Source organism: Epinephelus fuscoguttatus, linkage group LG6, assembly GCF_011397635.1.
Source record: "Epinephelus fuscoguttatus linkage group LG6, E.fuscoguttatus.final_Chr_v1".
In the NCBI taxonomy this organism is placed as follows: domain Eukaryota; kingdom Metazoa; phylum Chordata; class Actinopteri; order Perciformes; family Serranidae; genus Epinephelus; species Epinephelus fuscoguttatus.
The window spans coordinates 14,063,130-14,083,997 of record NC_064757.1 but is presented as its reverse complement, the minus strand read 5'-3'; the positions used below and the strand labels follow the sequence as shown (position 1 = coordinate 14,083,997).

The 20,868-nt window shown below is 42.1% G+C and overlaps 1 protein-coding gene across 4 annotated transcripts in view; it reads right to left on the bottom strand.

Moving 5' to 3' along the window:
• Positions 1-5,855: 5,855 nt before the first annotated feature.
• The window catches only part of fgfr1a (fibroblast growth factor receptor 1a), a 32,889-nt gene continuing 17,876 nt past the window's right edge, over positions 5,856-20,868 (bottom strand). The window contains exons 6-18 of one of the 4 annotated variants that reach the window (XM_049578050.1): positions 19,133-19,256; positions 18,002-18,192; positions 17,583-17,733; positions 13,711-13,907; positions 12,731-12,876; positions 12,275-12,396; positions 11,661-11,771; positions 10,758-10,948; positions 10,441-10,563; positions 10,280-10,350; positions 10,037-10,174; positions 7,307-7,412; positions 5,856-7,212 (exon numbers count right to left, since the gene is read on the bottom strand). In XM_049578050.1, coding sequence (XP_049434007.1) covers positions 7,036-7,212; positions 7,307-7,412; positions 10,037-10,174; positions 10,280-10,350; positions 10,441-10,563; positions 10,758-10,948; positions 11,661-11,771; positions 12,275-12,396; positions 12,731-12,876; positions 13,711-13,907; positions 17,583-17,733; positions 18,002-18,192; positions 19,133-19,256 — 1,848 coding nt within the window. In that variant the 3' untranslated portion in view covers positions 5,856-7,035. Of the gene's footprint in view, positions 7,213-7,306; positions 7,413-10,036; positions 10,175-10,279; positions 10,351-10,440; positions 10,564-10,757; positions 10,949-11,660; positions 11,772-12,274; positions 12,397-12,730; positions 12,877-13,710; positions 13,908-16,666; positions 16,812-17,582; positions 17,734-18,001; positions 18,193-19,132; positions 19,257-20,868 lie in introns of all 4 variants that reach the window. The other 3 variants (XM_049578051.1, XM_049578053.1, XM_049578054.1) reach the window with 3 other exon arrangements.

Here is a 20,868-nt window from a genome sequence, read left to right as displayed (position 1 = left end):
TATGCAAAAAGTGCGGGGTGAAAATTACAGACAGAGACACAACTTTGAACTTTGAAGTTCTACATTTGAATTTGCACAAAGGACAATTAACATAGTTGGCAAGCTATCATTAAGCTAAGTCATTTTAAAAAACACATTTTAAAAAGTGTTTGCGATTTCTTTGTTAATTTAAGATATTATTTGTATGTTGTTAAATAGCATTACATTTGTTGAAGAGCGCATTATGACTTGTTTAGGACTTGAAACCCAAAGTTTAGGACTTGAGACTTGCCTGCCTTGACTTGGGTCGTGAACACAAAGACTTTAGACTCATTTGTGACTTGCAAAATAGTGACCTGGTCCCACCTCTGCAGGTAGAAACAGAAGATATTTATCTGAAAGAAGGAAAAACATAGAGGAAAAAGGGTTAAAAAATGTCTTTAAGGGGAACTTCAAAATAAATAACACTAACTTTAAATAGTATTACCCAGTGCAATAAATAATTACAGGGTCTATACAAGGGACCAACATTTTAAGCCTACATATAATAAAACCAAACCAGCTACACTATAATTACAGTGAAATAGGGATTAACTAGGGACCACTTCATTTTACAGCTCACACACTCCGGACATAAACTGGGATGTGGGCACTTTTAGTGGAAATAGATTCTCAATGATTTGTCCTGATCGTAGCATATTATGATTAAAAAGTTACGTCCATTACCTTGGCTGGAATTCCTCATGCAAAATGTGATTAGTTAACAAAGATCATATCACGATATTCTTTATGCTGTTTGTTGTCCAATCAAGTTTAATAAGGTTTGTAATAAGGGTATTAAGTACTCCATATTTGAGTCCTTTCTTTTTTATATAGGACAGCTTCACAATGACAAGAAAAAGAGCAGAGAGAAGGGGCATGACACGCAGGAGAGGGCTGCAGGTAGGCATCGAACCCATGCTGCCGCAAAGACTCTACATGGGACAAACACTCTACCAGTTGACCTAGAGTTCACGCCTATATCTGAGTAATTTCTAAGTAATTACACTGTAATTTGTGGATTGTAATCTTAAATGTTAGCCTATTTAAATCCAGCTGAGCTCAACACAAGGCTTGTAGTGCAGGGAGCAGATAGTTCCTCACAAACTTATCTGCTTATGGTTTTTATGATGTGGAGAAAAGAAGGAAAAAGGCAACAACTCAAAGACAATAGTGAGACACGCAGTGAGTGACAGGCCGTGCCCCAGGCTCACCCCTTCTGTTATGTCTGTCCCACAGAGCAGCCGGGGAGCTGGGGACCTGTCATATAGACAGCCATCTCACAAACAGGGGCCCGGGCCCTCTGTGGAGGCAGAAACATCAACAACCAAAGAGCACAGGCGAGGAGAGGACACCGACCGCTTCTATCTGTCATTTCTATTTCGGGAGGCCAACAGAGGGTTCAGCAATGAGACGTCAACATCCGGTGACAAAACATTCATAAAAAATTATTGAAAGTATTACATATTTTGTTCTTCAAAATCTGTCATCAAGAGTGAACTGCGCCCAAAACCACAGCGGCCACATTTAGACACAAAGCAGCTGCTCATCATCTTAACTAATGTTAACGATGGCGGGGAATCTGTCAGAGTGAGCAAACAACGGAAAATTAAAATTCCTCCTCTGTTTTGAAATCAGCAATCTAGGGTGCATCAGAGCTGAGCTTGTCTGCTGCGGTCTCCCACATACACTTCATGTCTGAACTGTCTGTGGTCTCTTTTTTATGTGCTCGGCATAGGGAGGAATGCAAGGACAAGAGACATGTCTCCTTCACCTTGCACATGGATGCTGGCCAGAATGATATTCATGAGTCCCAGTATTGTACTGCTGTAACCCTCCTCTCTGTCCCCTCATATGCATTGACGGCTCCCCTCCGCTAAACTCCCCTCCCTCTCACCATAAATAATCAGTTCATTTGTGAGGAGACAGGGGTGCATGACAACAGGCTGATGTCACCGCTCCTTGTTTCCTAGAGGCTAAAATAAGCAGAAACACACACAAATACACACCATCAACAGTGCCATCATCACCACTTGGCGTCACCCTCCCAGGACCCTCTTTCCTAACTGCGGCTGAGAATGATACTCTGATTGACGACATGTCTCCTCTGCAGGGTGGCATACAGTTGAAGGGCAGGTCATCTGCCACTGCTGACAGGAAACACACAGGGTGGAGATTGATGGTGAGGCTTCGGCTTCTCTCTAGACATGGAGATGATAATCCCAAACTGGAATAAATCAAACTATCCGGGGTAAACAAGAACACAAAGCAATTCATCTAACAGGCCACCAAGGATACATGCATGAGTCTCATCTTGCTCTTATTAAGGGGAGATGTACAGTTTGCAAATGATATGTTGATTTTTTAAGTAATTTATATCTTAAAATGTGATGATGCATTCATTCCTATGGAAGGCATGCAATTGAATAAAATAATGAAATCAACAACTTTAATAAAATCAAAAGAATTATTTACCTAAGAGGAGATGGCAGTGACATAAAAACCTAAACAAGAGTGACATTCTAATTAGAGATAGCAACATAGATTGTAAAATTAATCACAGTTATTTAATATCACACTTCAACACATCTCCATGCTAGCCCCTCTCTGAGGCTGTACTTTTGCATAGCAGTGCTTTGAGCTAAATGTTAGTGTTAGAATGCTAATATGGCTGAAATGAGAATCAAATTCTCCTACAGGAACACCGTTCAACCTTGCTTCCAATTTTTCTCAGTGGCCACTGGCAGTACTGCAGCGAAAAAAATCCCATAGATCATTTTCCTCATAGACCACCATTGTAAATAACATCTGTGAAACGGTTGACAGAGCATCGTGAACTGCGAGGTCAAGCTCCAGGCTCTCCAGACTTTACGAAAAGCGACTTAAAAATCAATGACATCACCACAATGTACAGTCTATGAGCAGAGCAGGAGCTCGCAGGCAGGGCCAGCAGGGGAACACTACTGTGCACATTCAAAGCGCCACTTACTGCAGAATTAAACCTGGAATGTAAAAACTTGAATGCAGGCCCCCAGGAAGTTTGCAGAGCTTTAAAGCAAATTTTCATAGTGGCCAAAAAATGCAAATTACAACTCCCAAATCCGTCACATAATGCTGAAGAGTTTTTCCCATAGATTTACATGGTGAAAGAGACGTCTGTAAGTCATTGTTTTTAACATCATAATCCCCATCAGTTGACTCCTTTTACTATCAAGATTTAATCAAATTGGGCCGATAACATTTGGAAAGTCTCCAGATTGAATTGAATTAATTTTTATACCAATTCAAGTAAGCGGAGTGTTAAACCATTAGTAGCCAGCTCGGCCGGCAAAATTCTCTAGTGTTCCTGGCTGCACAATGTGGAAGTAGTGCCCAATCATTTGGGTAATTTTAGATGCCGATGTCGAACCATTTTGGCTTCATGCACCACTGAGCAACTTTCGTAGAAATAAACAGGGTTCTGCCTCTATGCTGTACCCAGGTCCCTTAATACATCCATGCCTGAATGTTCCAGGCGAACAATTCCATACAACTGAAAAGGTGCCATCTTGGCGTTTGGTATGTAGTTATTACCATGTATCTATGTGGTTACCATGTTCACCATCCTATGTTAACAAGCTAAAATTTGCTAACTAGAACTAAACATAAAGTGCAGCTGAATGTCTGAGGAAATCCTCTGATACTTGTCAAGACTGTAGGCTACATAAAGATGGATGGCATGAAAGCTCGCCAGAACATCTTGATCTTCCTCTGGTGGCTGGCTGCAGTATAGGTTATAAACCCTGCCCCCTCCATGTTAGTGGATGGGACAAGGGCCAAACTAAAAAGTCAAAATATGGGATGTTATTACGTGGTTGTATGTTAAAGAGTATTTTTCTGATAAGCTAAATTAGTCAGGCGGGTGTATAGGAAGGGACCTTGATACAGCAGCTCCATATCCCCAATTGCTTCTGTGCAGTCTCTGGCTCCAAATGACATCACTTGAGCAAGGCAGTGTCCATATCCAGTGTCTATATCCATTTTTTTATTACAGTGGGAGGAAGTTGAGATTGCTCATTTAGTAGTTTAGTAATAATGACGAAAATTGCCTCACTGCTCAACTCTGTAGGTTTATACAATAAAGTCACCCAAGTTGTTTTAGTTCCTATTCAGCTTAAAGGAAAGGTTTTATTTGGTTTAATCATGCAGATATCCAAGAATACATGTTTATTAATGTATGCCTATTTTGCTTTAAGATGATGTGTTTAAAAAATTCCCACCATAGTTCTTTGACTTTGTTGCATTCCCACAGAAGTTATAATCATGAGCCTTCAGTAGCCCACAATTTGGACAATTTAATTTTTTGGAGGGTGCAACAGCAAGGATGTGTAGCATTTTTCCAGACATCAGCCCACAAAATTTCACCCACTTTCACATCAAGAGCCCTGGTCCATTAGAGGGCTAAGCTTTTGTTCATCAGTGTTTTCAGCCAATGCTGGAAAGAACATTTTCTAAATGTGCATCCTGCAATTAAGGGCACGACTTCTTAAAAATAAGCTGGTATAATGGGACACATGATATTAGGCTGACCGCAATTGAGCAAGGGTGTTGCTGGAACTTAACATACCAATTACTGGGTAAAGCTCAGATGGCTGAAATTCCAGTACTCCCAAAACAATTTTCAATCCCCCATCAGTCATCAGATGGTAATTTCTCTGAGAAGACAAAAACAGGACATAGCAGTCCCTTCTTCTTTCATCTCAGTGATTAGAAACCATTTAATTAGATGCTGTCACATTCCCCAATCCTGACAATAAACACCTTCCTCCATGCGTCCCCATCACAGCAAAATATATACACACTGATAAGTTCATAATTTACTGCTACTATATCAGCCGAACACTATACTGGACAATATCTGATGAAGTTTGCTCTGTTGAACTCTTCCTGCGCCATCTGTCAGAAGTGATAACCCGCTCCATCTAATGGCACCTGCGCTCCTCGCTCTGCACCATTAGCAGGTTATAAAGCGAGGCCTCTCCTGTCCTCTCTATTCTTAAATAAAGCTCTTCATCATCACCTCAACCACAGCACAGATGATACTCTTTATTACCCCCCGTTTCCAGGAGTGGAGGATATTCCTCCCCAAAACAATAAGGTCATATATTTGTTTGATTCCTGGAAATGTGTGTGGAAATCTGAAGGTGGCTGTTTGCGGTGAGCCAGACATGACCTTGTACCCTGGAAGGCCATGACATGTGTTGTTGAGCGCACAGTATGTTGGTGGTAATTTACAAATCCCAGCAGCTTGAATTCATATAACAGTTGGGATAAAAGTAGCAAGGATCTGTTGTCTATTAACGAATAAACTGCACTCCCCCTCCGCTGTAATACAGTATGCACAGAAGGCTAACTGCATTGACCCAAGCTGTAAGAGCTGGCTTTTAAAAAAGGTCGAGAGCCAGTCGCGCTGTGTGGCTGATTTTAGCCTGTTGCGTGGAGACTGCAGTCCAGGTGATGCATCAGCCAATGGCAGGAAGCCAGAGCCAGACACAGGCATCAAGGTTGGTGTAGTTGATGGATGGAAGTGTAGCACCAGCACTTGCCAAGCCATTCCCACACCCATAAATTACATGTTTACTGCCGGCTGTGGCTTTCTGCGCTCGCCAACATTTCTTCTCATGTCAGCAGCACATTATCATATCTAATCAGGCCCCAGCAACCCGTGTTAAATGGGTGGGAGATTGAAGTGGCCGTTGTTCCATCTCTGTAAACATGATTTACATCACAAACATGAAGTTCTCGATATTTATTGACCCGTTTATGGAGTTGAGTTCAAACTCTGAAAGCTTCAGCGGTTTGTTTTTCGATACCATTTTATTTAATGTAATCCTTTTACGATGACATACGTGTTCTGCAACCCTTCGTCAGAAGTTATATGGCAGCAAATGTAACTCCTGTTAAAGCATTTACAGTAGAAGATAAGTTCATCACATGGAAGGCATGCACAGTGGAAGTGCATGATGTTGTCTGAAGCAAATTACTCTGGATTTCAACAAGCATGGCGGACAACCAGGAATATTTACAGTTGTGACCATCCTTGCAGTAAATGAACAATCGTGAGTGAGACAAGATAAAATTTTCTACACACATACATCATACACACATTCACACTCACACACACAGACGCACACGCACAACAAATATTTTCATAAATCTATCTCTTCTGGTGGACAAAATCCCCAAACACTGAGTTACACTGTATTGCAGGTTGAGTCATGAAAAGCACTTACTGTTAAAAAATAGAAAACCTGATATATATTTTCCATCGATGATTATGCGGTAAATTTAGGGGAATCAAAGCTGTGATACAGCTAAAAAACTGGCCATGTAATCCTCAGCAATTTAAAGATCATGTAACAACTGCCCCTACAGACTATATTAAAAAAATGAATCAAACAAAAGCATCCTTGTACAAAAGAAAATAAATCAATTATAGTAATAAAAATAAGAGTACAATGTAAATATATATTCATATTTATAATTTTCTAACTGTATTTACAAGAAGATAGTGAATGATGCAGAGGACCACGGTGCTGCATGTCCCTTGGTAGTGTAATCTCTGGATTTGGTCTGAAAAGCAGAATGTTGTCCTTTACTACTGATGGAGGGACAAAAAACAACAAAACAAACAAACAGCTGACATGATCAGTCAGTCCTTTCAATTCTCCTGACCCGTGGAATGCCCAAAGTGGAAAGAAGAGAGGGAGCCTGCTCTTTTTTTCTGACACTGTGACAAACTGCCACTCCCGTTAATACAAAGTGCCCCATAAACATCATCGTCACCGAGAACTGGGAAACGGCTGCACTCCTCAGTCCATGTGATCCAACAAGTTCTACAAGGTGTCTCTCAAAGCTCCTTTCTCACAGAGCACCAGTGTTTTTTTAGCTTCATCTCTGGGAATGTGGGGAACAGTCCAACCCCATGAGGCAGGGAGCAGAGGAAATGTCAATGTTTGTCTGAATGGAGATGAGGTATCAGCGTTTCTTAATGGCTGCCCCGTTGGAGTGGGGAGGGAACTTTGGCAGGCAGGGCTCCTCAGCTCCAGCATCGTGGGAGAAGACCGAGTCCTCGCCCGAGGAACAGGTGGAGCTGCGGGTATCCGGGTAGCTGGGGGAATACTGGTCCAGAGGCACTGACAGCTCCAAATACTCCTGTAGGCAACAAAGGGAGGGGGAAAAATATTCATTTCACTTTCAAAAAACACATTTCTGCTTCTTCTTATATGATGAGGAGAGAAGGACTGACCTGGTTGGATGTCATGGCCAGGCAGCGATCTAAGTCCTCTACCAGCTGTTTGAATGTGGGTCTCTGAGAGGGCACAGCATGCCAGCAGTCCCTCATCATCATATACCTGCAGAGATCAAGAGATTGCCTTTAACATCCTACAATCCTACAATCCTAAAAAAAAAAATCTAACATTCAAGGTATACTATGCAGGAGTTTTACTTTCGTTAGGTATATTCTTCGATGTGTCTACAATTTTCGTAGCTTCCTCTCACAATATGTTGCTTACAGTCCGGCACCTTGTTGCTACCTTTTTATAAAGTCCCCAGGGTCTCTGCTAGGGATGTCAGCTCAGTTTGTTTTGCTTTTGATAGCCTGACACTCATTAACCAGTAACTAAGCTATAAATTTTTTAGAAAAGCAAACAAACAACCAAAAAAAAAAAAAAAAAAAAAAAAGATGTGAAATACAAGAGGCCGTTCCTTTCAGTTTGGTGCTCCTTTGGCTTAATGGGTTTTGGCACTGTGTTTCAAAGTGTCATCCATTTAGAGCTTGTGAAATTTTAATGTTCTGTGATGCAAGTGTCTTGCCTTTTATTTTTGTGTTAACACGCAGAAACATAGTACCCACTACTCAACCCCCAGTCTCCACTGTTAAGCTAGCTTCGGACATTCTGCACTGTGCACCACCTGGGTTGGGTGGAAGCTAGCTTGCAATGCCGCTCATTTATGATTACCACTGGTAACACCATCCCCGTGATGGGATTGGTTGCTGGGGAAACACAGGAGCCACCCTCCTGCCTCCCCGGTAAGTAAGCAGCCTTATTTTGAGCTGCAAAACCCCTTTGGCATTGTTAATGTTGGCACCACTAGCCATGCTAATACTGCTAACAGTGCTAACAGAGCTAATGCTAAATGGCGTTACACTCACTAGAGAGACCTGTGGGGTGACCAGAGACTGAGCACAATGTTTTCACAGCAACGTTGTTAGGTCAGTTACGTGTACTCATAGCCAAATGAACAGAACCAATAGCGAACTCCAACCAGATCCAGTTGGTGCACAGTGCAGTAAATTGAGGAGGTGCAAAATTAACCTACAGACAGACATGCGTAACCGGTCAAAAGTAGTCTCAGCAGTTAATCAATTACCAGTTAAAGCGCAATGTGATTTTATCAAGTAGGACATGCTCCTGGACCAACATCCCACATCGCATTCCAGGACCAACAATGCAATCAAACGATCAGTCCCTGACATTATCAGTGTGCTGCTTCTGTGCTTATTTCAAAATTCCTTTGTGGTTCTTCAGAGCTAAGATAGTTTTCCAAATTGAGGTTAGTACAAAATCCTCAATAACACGGAACAGAATCCATGTAAGCTACTACATGTTAGCGAGTTAGCTTGCTAACTAGGAAGGCTATGCTAATGAGTAAACTTGCCGATATGCCAGATTATTAGCAAATTAGCTTGTTTACTAGGTAGGCTATGCTAACAAGTACGCTTAACAATAGGCTAAATTAGTGTTCAGTAACATTAAGAGTAAGGGTAATGTCATTCTCTAGTTGCAAAGACCTGTGAGGGACACATTTGACACATTGAACAATATCGTAGCCTGTTGGCAAGCATACTTGCTAACCCTGCAGTAGCTTACATTGTATTAACTCCAATTTGGAAAACTAGCTTAGTTCTGAAGAAGCACAAAGGAATTTTGAAAGAAGCGCAGCAGTAAACTGATGATGTCAGAGGGCTGTGATCTACTGTGTGATAAGTGATAAGTGGGAGTCTACACATTGTGTTTTAGGGAAAATCTTGCATAGTATACCTTTAAAATTTAAATGTTAAATTATTATGAGGAGTGGTCAGAAACCTGACATACAGCTGTAGCTGGAAGGTGACAGTCTAAAAGACAGTGATGAACAATATGTTCCATTTGGAGCTCACTAAACCTGTGAGCATTTCATTTTATTGGTCGTCATACAAACAATGGTCGGTTTCATTATTACGTTGCTAAGCACCTGGAATTTTTCTGATATACAACAACATGGGTAATGTAAATATTAATACCAACTGTTTGGGCCAAGCATGAGACACAGCAGCAACTGGGCTTTTTTTTTTTTTTTTTTTTTACGAGCGTTGCAGATTGTTGGTCATTTTCAAAATTACTTTCTTTTTGAAATGCCATATACTTGGCTCATTCAATGGCAGGTCAAATTGGAAAAAGATTGTTTCAATCCTGACACACATCCCCTCAAAAGTTACACTATTGATGTAGGCAACATCTGGTTCAGAATAAGCTTCGTTGTGACCAGGCAGGCTCAAAAACAGAAAACCACAGACAAGACTTATTCAGTTCATTTGCCAGAATGAGAAAGTGGGACACATATTTGGACTCTGTCAGCAATATATTTGCAACTCTGTAACCATCACTCACTGGAAACTGATCCTCATGACTTCTCCACTGTGATTTCAACAACCAACAACGCAGCTGTGTCAGAATTACAGTTGTTTTGATCATGTAGTGACCACAGGCTCATTTAGCAGTGTCAAGTGTACTTAAAAACTTATTATTTCACAATAAAATATCTTTTTAAGGATAATTACAATGCATCTGATCATGCTGTGCCATTTAATATTCCCCCTGTTAGCTTTACCTTACCAAATAAGGAAATGTTGGAAAAGAGATATTAAAAGCTCAAGCAGTAACAAAAGAGTCTGAGGAACATGTTTGATTTTGTTAGTGTAATGTTTCCTTACAGCTCATGAGTGCATGTTGAGGGTTTGTCCATACGGTGACCTTCCTTCAGCAGCTTGAACAGCTCTTCCACTGGGACTCCGGGATACGGAGAGCCCCCCAGGGTGAATATCTCCCAAAGCAGCACCCCAAATGACCAGCTGCAGACAGAAACAGACAGGAGCGTCTACATTTTCTGCACGACTAAGTGTTTTCTCGCATTCCACTGAGAGTGAGATGGAAAAGTGAAGGCACGTGATACTCACACATCACTTTGGTGTGTGTATATCCGGTCAAACAGAGCCTCAGGAGCCATCCACTTGACTGGTAAACGACCCTACGGAAAAGATATGTATGTTATGGCTTTCTACAGTATTAAGAGTTGTTTCATGGGCACGTTGTTTAACAAATGATAACAAACACTCACATTGGTGGTCTTCTTATAGTAATCAATGTGATGGATATCTCTTGCCAAGCCGAAGTCGGCTATTTTCATCACGTTGTCCTCTGTTACCAAAACATTGCGAGCAGCAAGATCTCTGTGGATGCACTGCACAAATAAAAACAGACATTACTAAAACTGAGCCAAAGTCCTCAGAATCAGTGTTTTGAAGACAAAGCCTAAAGCATTGAGAATATTTTCTGTTCAAAGTCATATACATTTTCATAGAAAGGTGTTTCTCCACCTGATTCTGTAAATTTAATGTGGAAGGCTGAGAATGGCTTGTTATACTGTGTGGTTACCTTTTTGGAGGCCAAATACTCCATTCCTCGGGCCACTTGGTAAGCACAGGACACCAAGTCTTTGATGGACATGTTCTCCACGGGAACCTGGTCTGGGTTGTAGCAGTACTCCATGCCCGGTGGGCGCCGAGCTCGCAAGTACTCCCGCAAGTTCCCCTTGGATGCATACTCTACTATCACATACAGAGGACCTAAAACAATTGGAAGAAAAGCAACAATAAATCACCACGAAATGAGGCCATGTAACATTATTTTAGAATAGAGATGATAGCAGCAGTAAAGAAATGATCATACAGGGAAGCTAAGTAATCTCTCCAGTGGGAGTGGCAGTATTCACAACACATCATAAAATACTTCAAACTGAAATCTGTGGCTGATGGTAACGCAAAAGTAAAGCCCCTAAAGTCATCAAGATCATTTGGCTTTCTACCCTTTGTAAGTGAAAATGTGTAAGATCGAATTGTTTCAGATCCCAGACTTCTAGGTACGTAAATGAATATAACTGCAGTTATTGGCAGATGTCATAAATGCTTTGAGATCAAGAGATTGATGCAATTTAGTTACTCAATATACAAGCCAGTGTTTAAAACAGTTAATTAAGTGAACAAAGAGCGTTGTGGTTCAGAGTGGAAGCAACAGAGCTTTGAGCACTGCAGGGTCATTCAAGGTTAGTCTACTTTAGCTTTTCGTCAGGGATGATTGGAGGGAAATGGCAGCAGCCGTGGTTGATTCAAACTGCGAGCTCGGAAGCTGGTGTCAGAATCATTTACTCATGCTGTTCCACACATCTCTTAAAGTAAGGTTCATGGTTATCTGAGGGACAATGATGTGTGTGTGCGTGTGTGTGTTGGCCTGAGCAGGCCAGGGCAGGTCAGTAGCAGACCCCTGACTGTCTGGTCCTACCATCCTGTGTGCAGGCTCCCAGCAGATTAATGATGTTCTTGTGCTTCCCAATGATCTTCATCATCTCCATCTCCGAAATCAGGTCTGACAGGTCTTTCTCTGTGGCGTCAGCTGGAGGGGAAGAGAAATAAATCATATTAGGGCAATTAGTAGATGTTCTGTTAGGGGAACGGGCCCAAAATGCCTCATAATAATCACCCTGCAAGGTATACACATCAACATTGCTGCTCTTATGGAGTTAGGCTGGAGTTTGTCTTGGTAAATGCTCCCTGGGGAAGGCACTTAAAGTAGGAGACAATAAATGCTACTTTCCCTACATCCTCACTCCTCGGTGCAGTTTAATGAACACTGTTTTATATGGGATGTCAAGGGCTCTCATAAATTTTTACTCTACTCTCCCATTTGCACAGTGGCTGGGATCCAATGGCAGATGTCTCTTAGTATCCGTTCACAGTTTTGGTGTTTTTCTCGTCCCTGGAGTTTCTGTAAAGTCTCCTATACTGAAGAGCCATCCACTCTGCAAATCCATGACATATTCCAGCAGATCTCATCAATTCAGTGCCAATCTGTCCAAGTCTACAATATACCCACACAACTGAGAACAGCTGACTTACATTTCAACATTTTGACTGCAACTTTGGTCACACGGTTTGGCTTCTCTTTGTCGAGACCAAGCGCCTCTCCCATCACCACCTGACCGAAGCAGCCTTCACCCAGTGGCTTCCCAAGAACGAGTCTTTGAGGAGGTAAAGACACACGAGACAGTCATTAACAGTCAGTGAGGTTCAACTCCAAATCTGTATTATTTGTGTGAAGTTTGGCCCTTCATTTTTTAAGCTTTTAGATGCACTGCTTTTGAGGTTTAGTCAGTTTTACACAGACTGCTGCAGTTTCAGTGTTTTGCACAAGGGCAGCACAACATATTTTTTGCGAAGAGTGAGAAAAACTTTCCCCTTCCTCCTTGTGCAGCTGGTTCCTGTCCCAGCTGACTGTTTTAAACCAATAACTTTCCTCTCAGAAGGTCATTTTTCTAGCCTCGAGGCTGTCTGAGTGTTTAATCCACAACATACCTGTCCCGGGGAAGCTCCCAGCGGGGATCCTGGGGCAGTTCATATTCTGACACCCCTGACAACATTGGAGAACCGCTGGAAGAGAGGCGGGACGGACGAACCAGCATCACTCCAGAGTGGATGGAGGAGCTAGAGTCCACAGACACCTGAGGAAAAAAACACTGACATTACTCCCCTCATAGTGGAACAGACACCAGTAGCAAGAAATAATTTAGTCAACAGTGACCGAAAGAATATGAAAAATAGAGTAGTTATAAATTCTACCATGTAGAAACCATCCAAACCACTCAGGTGTACCATATCTATGGAGGAGAAATACTCCTCAAATACTCATATGCCACATTTCCACAGCATGGTACAGAACAGCTCTACTCAACTCAACTAACTCTTTTTTGCTTTTCCATCAGCAAAAGTTGTGCATAGTGCCTGGTACTGTTTTTTGCCACCACCTTCATTAAGGTTCCAAGTGAGCCGAGGGGATACTAGAAGCTGGAATTCAAACAGTGCAGACCACTGACTGGTCAGACAGAACCGTCATTTAAACGACACAAGACATCCTGCACAAACCTGCCATTTTATATAGCTAACCTACCATCAATAGCAACTGCAATATTTTTATTCACTCCACCAAGTTTTTAAAATAAGGCATACAGCCGGTACACAGTGCTGTACAATTGAGAGAGTGCAGATGTAATGTCATGGCAATCGGCTGAGAATCCTGCCTACCAACAGTGAGTTGAGTCGAGCCATACCATGCAGTGGAAATGCAGCAATACTTACCTGATGTACAGGACCTCAAGGAGCTACAATGAACCTGAAAGCTCTTTGAATGCATGCTTTTAGGTTTCTGTTAGCATAAACAAACTCTGTAAATGTACAGATGAGCCAAAGAGTTTTAAAATTATGACTTAACAAATGGAATGTGGAGAGAGAGAGGAGATAAAGAAGGTATAAATTTTCCAAACCCCCTATCTACTTTCTGTTACCTGTCTGCGCAGCGGGATGCTTTTGGCCAGCTTGTGGACAGCCAGCTGACTATTGAAGTCACTCTTCTTTGAGGAGGTGCGAATCTTGACAATAATCGCAATGGCGATCATGACAGCGATGAAGAAGAAGCCCACACAGTAGATGACCACCTCCAGGTAGGTGTGGCTGGCTGGAGGGTAGTGCGGGACAGCTACAAAGTGGGGAGGAATGCAGGGTGATAGGGAGCAGGGAGGGGTGGTCAGCTGTCATCCATGAAACCAAACTACCAGAGATCTGACTTTATATTCCCAATCACACCAAACATACTCATGCTTTCAAGTACACAGATGACACACATAAAGCAAACTCACCACCCAAGCACTCACACACACAAATACACAGCTGCACTGTCTAAAAATCAGAACCTTTGACAGAGAAAGGACAAAAACTTGTAGCACAAATATCACTTTGTTGAAGCATTGTGTTTCACACTACATATTTTTCTAATATGAAAAGTGGGCATAGCCTCATGAATCACTGAGAAACAATTTGGACAACCCAAGTGAATCAAATTCACTGTAACAAAAGCTAAGACATCATTTGATCCAGTTAATCCATTTTTTCTTAACATAAACACAAATATGTTTGTTAATGGACTGTAACTGATGTCTAAGAGTGTAACAGTGTGCAAAGGATCTGACTTTTATACAGCATATCAACAATTCACACACAATGTTTCAACACATCATTTCCACTTCATCAAATAGCCGAACTTATATTTCATGTCTACTTGTAGGTCTAAAAGCAGCATACCACAAAGCATGAGCTCAATACAGTAGTTTAACTGCTTGACTTGATAAATGAAATATCCAATTCTGACTCTATTTGTGATGCAATTTTAAACGAGTTGTGTGTTGGTGCTGGTAATACAATGTTTTATTTCTTTTAAGAAAATAACAATAATGTGTTTTATTGGGAAAAAAATGCAAGCACTTGAAAAGAAACTGTCCAATTCAGATCTTGTTTTTTTCCTCCCATTCAGTGAAATCACCAACGTTTATTCATACCAGATCTAGGGGTGTAATGGATTCCATACTCAGTGAATAAGAGCTCGGTGCATACCTTGGCTTGGGATGTGGCATTGTGTGCAGGAGCTAGATCTCACAAATCAGTTTCAAATACTTTCCTTGTTCATACGTAAGTCTACCTACAGCATTAAATCCTGTTGAGGTCATTAATGATCAAGTTAACAGTTTTGTCTTTGTTCCATTGAAGTTTATCCAAAGTCTTTTAAATAGATACAACTGATGTCATTCCTGTCTGGTGCATTGCTAAAAACACCTCTGAATGAATGAACATCATGTCTTATGAAGATCTTAATCTCACTTTTTTCAATGTACAATTTTATTTATTTTAAAGATATACTATGCAGGATTTGTCGAAGAAACAATGTACAGACTCATACATCCCTTTCAATCATCACTCTGCCCTCTGCCTGTATTTTCTTATTTCTCTCTTATTTTGCTGTGTTTGTGATGTTACTGGCGGCCCCCCCAGCCAATAACAAGTCGCAGGTAAGGCGGAGACTTTACGGTAGTGATCAGGTAGTAGCAGCACGCATCCAAAAGGAAGCTACAAAAACTGCAAAGACAACACAGAACAAACTCAAAAATAGCGAGGCAAAACACCAAATGAACAAAGCTCATTCCAAAATTAGAGTGAATCTGTGGCTGACTTTCACTTTTGCCTGTGAGCACTAAAGGAGAGGATGGAGATCGACGCAAGTTGGCCAACTTTCTATTAGACAGGTAGGTACCGGCCGTTATCTTAGCTATCTTGCTAAAGTATCAGTTTTTCCATGACAACAAATGTAACATTCCTACAACACTACAGTAACTTGCAGTGTATGTACAACCAATTTAGGTGGGGCCAAGTTTGAATGTTGTGTTTACAAATAGTAAGTAACATTTCCCACATAGTATATCTTTAACAACATCTTTACTTGCTTAGCCAGGAATAGATGTAAATTCTAAATTTATTCTAGCTGTTGCTTCTTCAGAGCTTTTGAATTTAAATCTCAGATGCACATTTGCAATCATAATACATCTCCAACCACAGGAAATATTTCCACTGAAAAATACAAGATGTAGAATTGTGTTGCCTTTTGTCTGTGGGACATTATCCTATGGGACTAAGTTGTGCTGAGAGCACGACATAACTACATAATACATCCCAAACCAAGGGTGCCATACCGACTGAAGTGCACCGTTACACCCCTAACCAACACCAGCAACACAAGTGAGCTGCACTTGTGTGAAGAGGCTGACTGACAAGCAGCTTGATAATTGGACAAATGCCCATTCCAACCCTCAGGAATGAGACACATCCACTACAGCGAGCCAATTATCAAAGCCAGCTGCTGTGCTCACAGCAGGAAATGACATCAGGAATACATGTCATTTGTAGCGCTTGTCAGAGAAAATCAGCTTTACACCAAATCAAATGCAAACACCAGTTAAAGAGCAGAACGGTAGAGACAGTTCAAAGTGAAATCTGATCAAAGCTGCCAAACAACCCCTCTAGAAATGTGAAGTTCTACCTGGCAGAGACCATTAAGTATACTTCTATTTGGTCTTGTTTTTTAAAATACTACTGGCCCGTTTCTATATGTTGATTTCTTTTTCATGGTAGAACAAGTAGCAGTTGTTTGGCATTCGCAGATTTCATTTAAGAAACTGAGCATGGCACATGCTCTCCCATCTAGAGAGTTTAGATGGAGCAGGAGCCATGCTGAGGACAGAGAGAGGAGGAGTTTTAGTACTTGTAACTCGCCCTGGCTTCCTCTCACATTTTTCTACAGAACTAGAGTCACACAAGACCCTTTTCTGGCAAATGTGAGGGTGGATAGCCAGGCTGGAGTTGGAAATAGGAAAAAATGGAAATACAGGAGAGAGACAGAACCACTGATACCTTCAAAAACGGTCAACCATGCAGAGTGATGAGAGAACCCGATAGAATTGCCCGCCAAGCAGGTGTACTCCCCAGCGTCATCAAAAGACACATTTCTCAGTTGGAGGACTTCCATTTCCTTGTCCGTGGTGTTAAGGCCAGCGGTCTAGAAAATAACAAAGGAAGCAGACCCAACAAGAGGCCCAAGAGGGGAAAGGGAACCATGAGTAAAGGATTCTGAAAGAGAAAAGGGATGGAGGAGCGTTCTCCCCCTCGATCCAACACCATCTGCCCAAAAAGTACCACCAAGAGCCCCCGCAGAGGACTCCAGTATCTGTTAGTGGAGGAGCTGGTTAGGTTGACTCTGAGCTGCTGAACCCCACAATGGGCCACCCCATCACCACGTCAAATACCTCAGCCTCATTTCCACATGCAAGAGATGGGCAACATGGAAAACTCCACAGCAGAACAGGGCACACTCAGACTCACACTTCTGCTAACTATGTGAGCATGAGACAAACAACAGGAGGTCTGTGAAACATACTGTAGGTGAGCAGAGGAGGACAGCTGGAAAAAAACAAAGGGGAGAGAGAGCCCATGAGCCGTACACGGAGGACTTTGAAGGGCAAGGGAGCGAGAGTAATAGAAGAAGATGGCAAGAGAGGCCCTTATTAGGAGGGCACAGCACAGGCATGGGGCAGGAATGAGAACGGGTCCAACATAAACCTGAGACTAAACACTTTCAACTGTTCTGCTGGGAATTTTCCATAGCGTCATTTACAGTCAGGAGCACTGAGGCAGGAGAGAGGGAGGGAGAGACGGAGGGAGGGAGGAGAGAAACAGCTGAGGTTGTCTCGAGTTATACGGCCCTAGTTTTTCCAGGTGGTCCTAGAAGCGCCTCCACTGTGTCGTCCCTGTACTGATGCGTGGTGGTTACCTGTGGGCTCATATCTGGTGACAGTCAGCCAGGCCGACTGATTGGCCTCTCCTATATAATTGGACACTTTACATATATACTCTCCACTCTCCTCCTCAGTCACATTGTAGAGGGTCAGCACCTGAGCGTCCGAGCTATTGACCCCAGAATGCTGGAAATAAAGACATGTCATGTGCAGCACAGACAAAAAGTAGCAGACACAAAATCAAATTTAGGAACAGCTGTTATGGATTTGTTTAGGTTATGTTCAAGTTAGCCAGATAAAATTCATAAACTGCAAAGGATGCACACTTTTACAGACAGTACCAGTATCTAAGAAGATAATATCTAACATAAATTCCTTCATTTTCATATTTAGCGTTAGAAAAACATAGTTTAACTGGCTTGTTGCTGCAGGATTGGTCAGAGAGAGCTCCTACCTTGAGGACACGGACATACGGTAAACCATCAGGACCAACTCGACTCCCGTTGAGCTCAATGTGCTTCAGCCACTGGATATGAGGCTGAGGGTCGCTGAACACCTTGCACTCAAATTCCACGTCGCTTCCCACCACTGCGGTGCGATTAGCTGGAAGGCCAGCCTGCAAGATTGGCCTGTGGGGAGAGCGCTCTGCAACAAAAGCGAAACACACACAGACGTTAGTTTTGAAGAAGTTTGGTGAGCAGTGAAGCAACCAGGCATTATTAAAGACAAGCACGTGCAATAATTCGAAAGTACACACGGCTGACTGATTTTCAGACACAAGCCAAATAAAACCTCCGTCACGTCAAGGCTTTGTTACTGGAAATGGCCAGGGCAGTTGGCAAACAAGGTCGACTGTATAATTTGATCTGATAGTGTGTAAATTACAGACTATAAATTGTTACATGGAGAATGGAAGCAGCTATTTCCTCAGCTGTGTGCTGCTTGTGTAATTATTACGAGCTGGCCACAATAAGTGGGCAAGCAAGTATCTGATCTGGAGCCGTTACTGAGAAATGAAATGTTCTTACGGCTGCATTTTGTAAGTAATAACTCTCCAAAGTAAACTAACAAGCCAAGAATCTGGCACAGTGTCAACTGTCCAGTCTTTTCTGACCAGGACATTCCAGGGCACTTAAAAAACACTTGTGACAAAACTCTCCCTTCACTGAAGCGATACCACTGCTCACCAGGGTCTAGACCTCAACTGAGGTCAGGCGAAGCCCAGGGGACAACAGTGACAGAGGAAGTGGGACTGTGATTTATAGAAGCAGTGGTGTAAGAGCGAGTCACAGGGCAGGTCCCGGAGGAGTAATCACTTTTCTCCTCAACATGGATCCATCACAAGTAAACAGGCTTTATTTATCAAATGGCTTACAAAATGACCCAGTTCACCCTACACGAAGGCCCCAACACTGTGTCCCTGTGCTTTTGTGTTAATGATCACATTTGATTGGTTTATCAGGTGCAGTGGTGTGAGATATTTGTGAAATTGATCCAACATGACTTAAGAGACTCATGAATATATATATATATATATATATATGTGTGTGATTAAACCATCAACATGAACACAGTAAACACTTACCGACTACATCAAGCTGGTAGGTGTGATTGATGCTGCCATACTGGTTTTCTACCACGCAGGTATAGTTTCCCTTGTCAGAGGGTACTACAGATTCCATGATGATGGTCCAAACATGGTCACGGACCTAAACATTTGGGGGGAAAAACAAAGTTATAGTGGGTGGCATATACAACAGAGCTTGATCATTCAAAATAAAAACTAAACAGTCCAGATAAAACACTCATGGTGAAACATGTAGTATTTGTTAAGCTCAGTTTAGATCAAAGACTCGAAACAAGATGATACCATTTTAGAATGTTGCAGCGGTGTGAACTGGCCCATCTAAGCTTGAATCAAGCCAGCTGATGGTGTCAACTGTTACCCAGCTTATCAAGTCACCAGTGACTGGTTGGCGTAAAGCACATCACCTAAATCGACAGCCAATCAACGTGTAGCAAAGTCAGCTGGTCAAGTCAGTTACAAACTGCCAGCAGACAGCGTGTTCGCTTGCTGTGTTATTCTGTGAAAATGGCCCTCTGTTGCCACCTAGTCCCAGTCTGTCTTATTATTCATCATTCATGCATCCCTGCGGCTGTTGACATGTATGATGGTTTCTGTCCTTACAATGTGTTGGTGTCGGATGGTGGGTCACTGCTGCTGGCTGCGCATGTCACAGACACATACTCAAAAGCAAACTTACCATCATTACTTCTACCTGAAAAGCTGGAATTTAGAATGGAAATACAGAGAGTCGCTGCTATGGAGACCATGCACTGTCTCATCTAGCCACTGGGTGTAAACTGGAGTGTTTTCAGAGCTTTGCAGGTGCACTGCAAGTGGTTGCAAGTTTCAACTCGTCTCATAGCTCTTCTTCGGTCTGAACAGGGCTTTAAGCCAATGGCCCAGCTAAATGGCTATGGATTTCTTTATGTACAAAAAATCTCTCACTGCTGGTCATTCTAGTTCCTGTCCAAGGCACAAATGGTAAGAATAAGCACTTAGTAGCTCTTAATAATTGTGCCACTAGTTCTTAAATTAACAGCTAAAAAGTTTTCCATCAAATTTAACTAACAAAGATGAGGCCAGTGGTGACCTAATCATGGTAACAGAGATGGATCTTGACTATAATTCTGTGTTTAGCAGCAAAACCTTGACAGAACTCTTGAACATTTCTCCATCTGCTTTCTCCCAATATGAATTGCCATAAATCATTTTCTTTTTAATTTCAAAGCCATGGCTAACAAGGTCAATGATGTGCAATGTGATGATAACAAGATAACACACTACTCCCTCTTCCTGTGACACCACCCAATTTTATAAACACCAGATCTTTATCCTACCTAACAAAGAGCAAAGGAAAATGGGTTCATGTTTTATATACATCTGCCCCAACCTGTCTTATTAGCGCTAACTGATGTCTGGCTCTTTTTTGTCCAAGACATGTTATAGTTTTTCTTCCATAAATCTGCCGAGACCGGCAGTGTGTGATTAACCAACGGACCTCTAAGGCAATGGCAACATCAAACATCCATATACACAGACTGAGCCATACGGTTTCCCTCATTTAGCTAAAAACGTGATGAGGGAGTCCAGCTGCCTGCTGCCAGATGTGTTGTGCTTGGCTTCATATACATGTGGTCTACATTATTCCCTCCCTCCTGCACGTCTCCATGCAGACGATATGAACAATAGAAGCCTGGCCATAAAAGCAAGAGTGTGGGAGGGATGAGAGACGTCCCCGACCGCTGATGCAGACC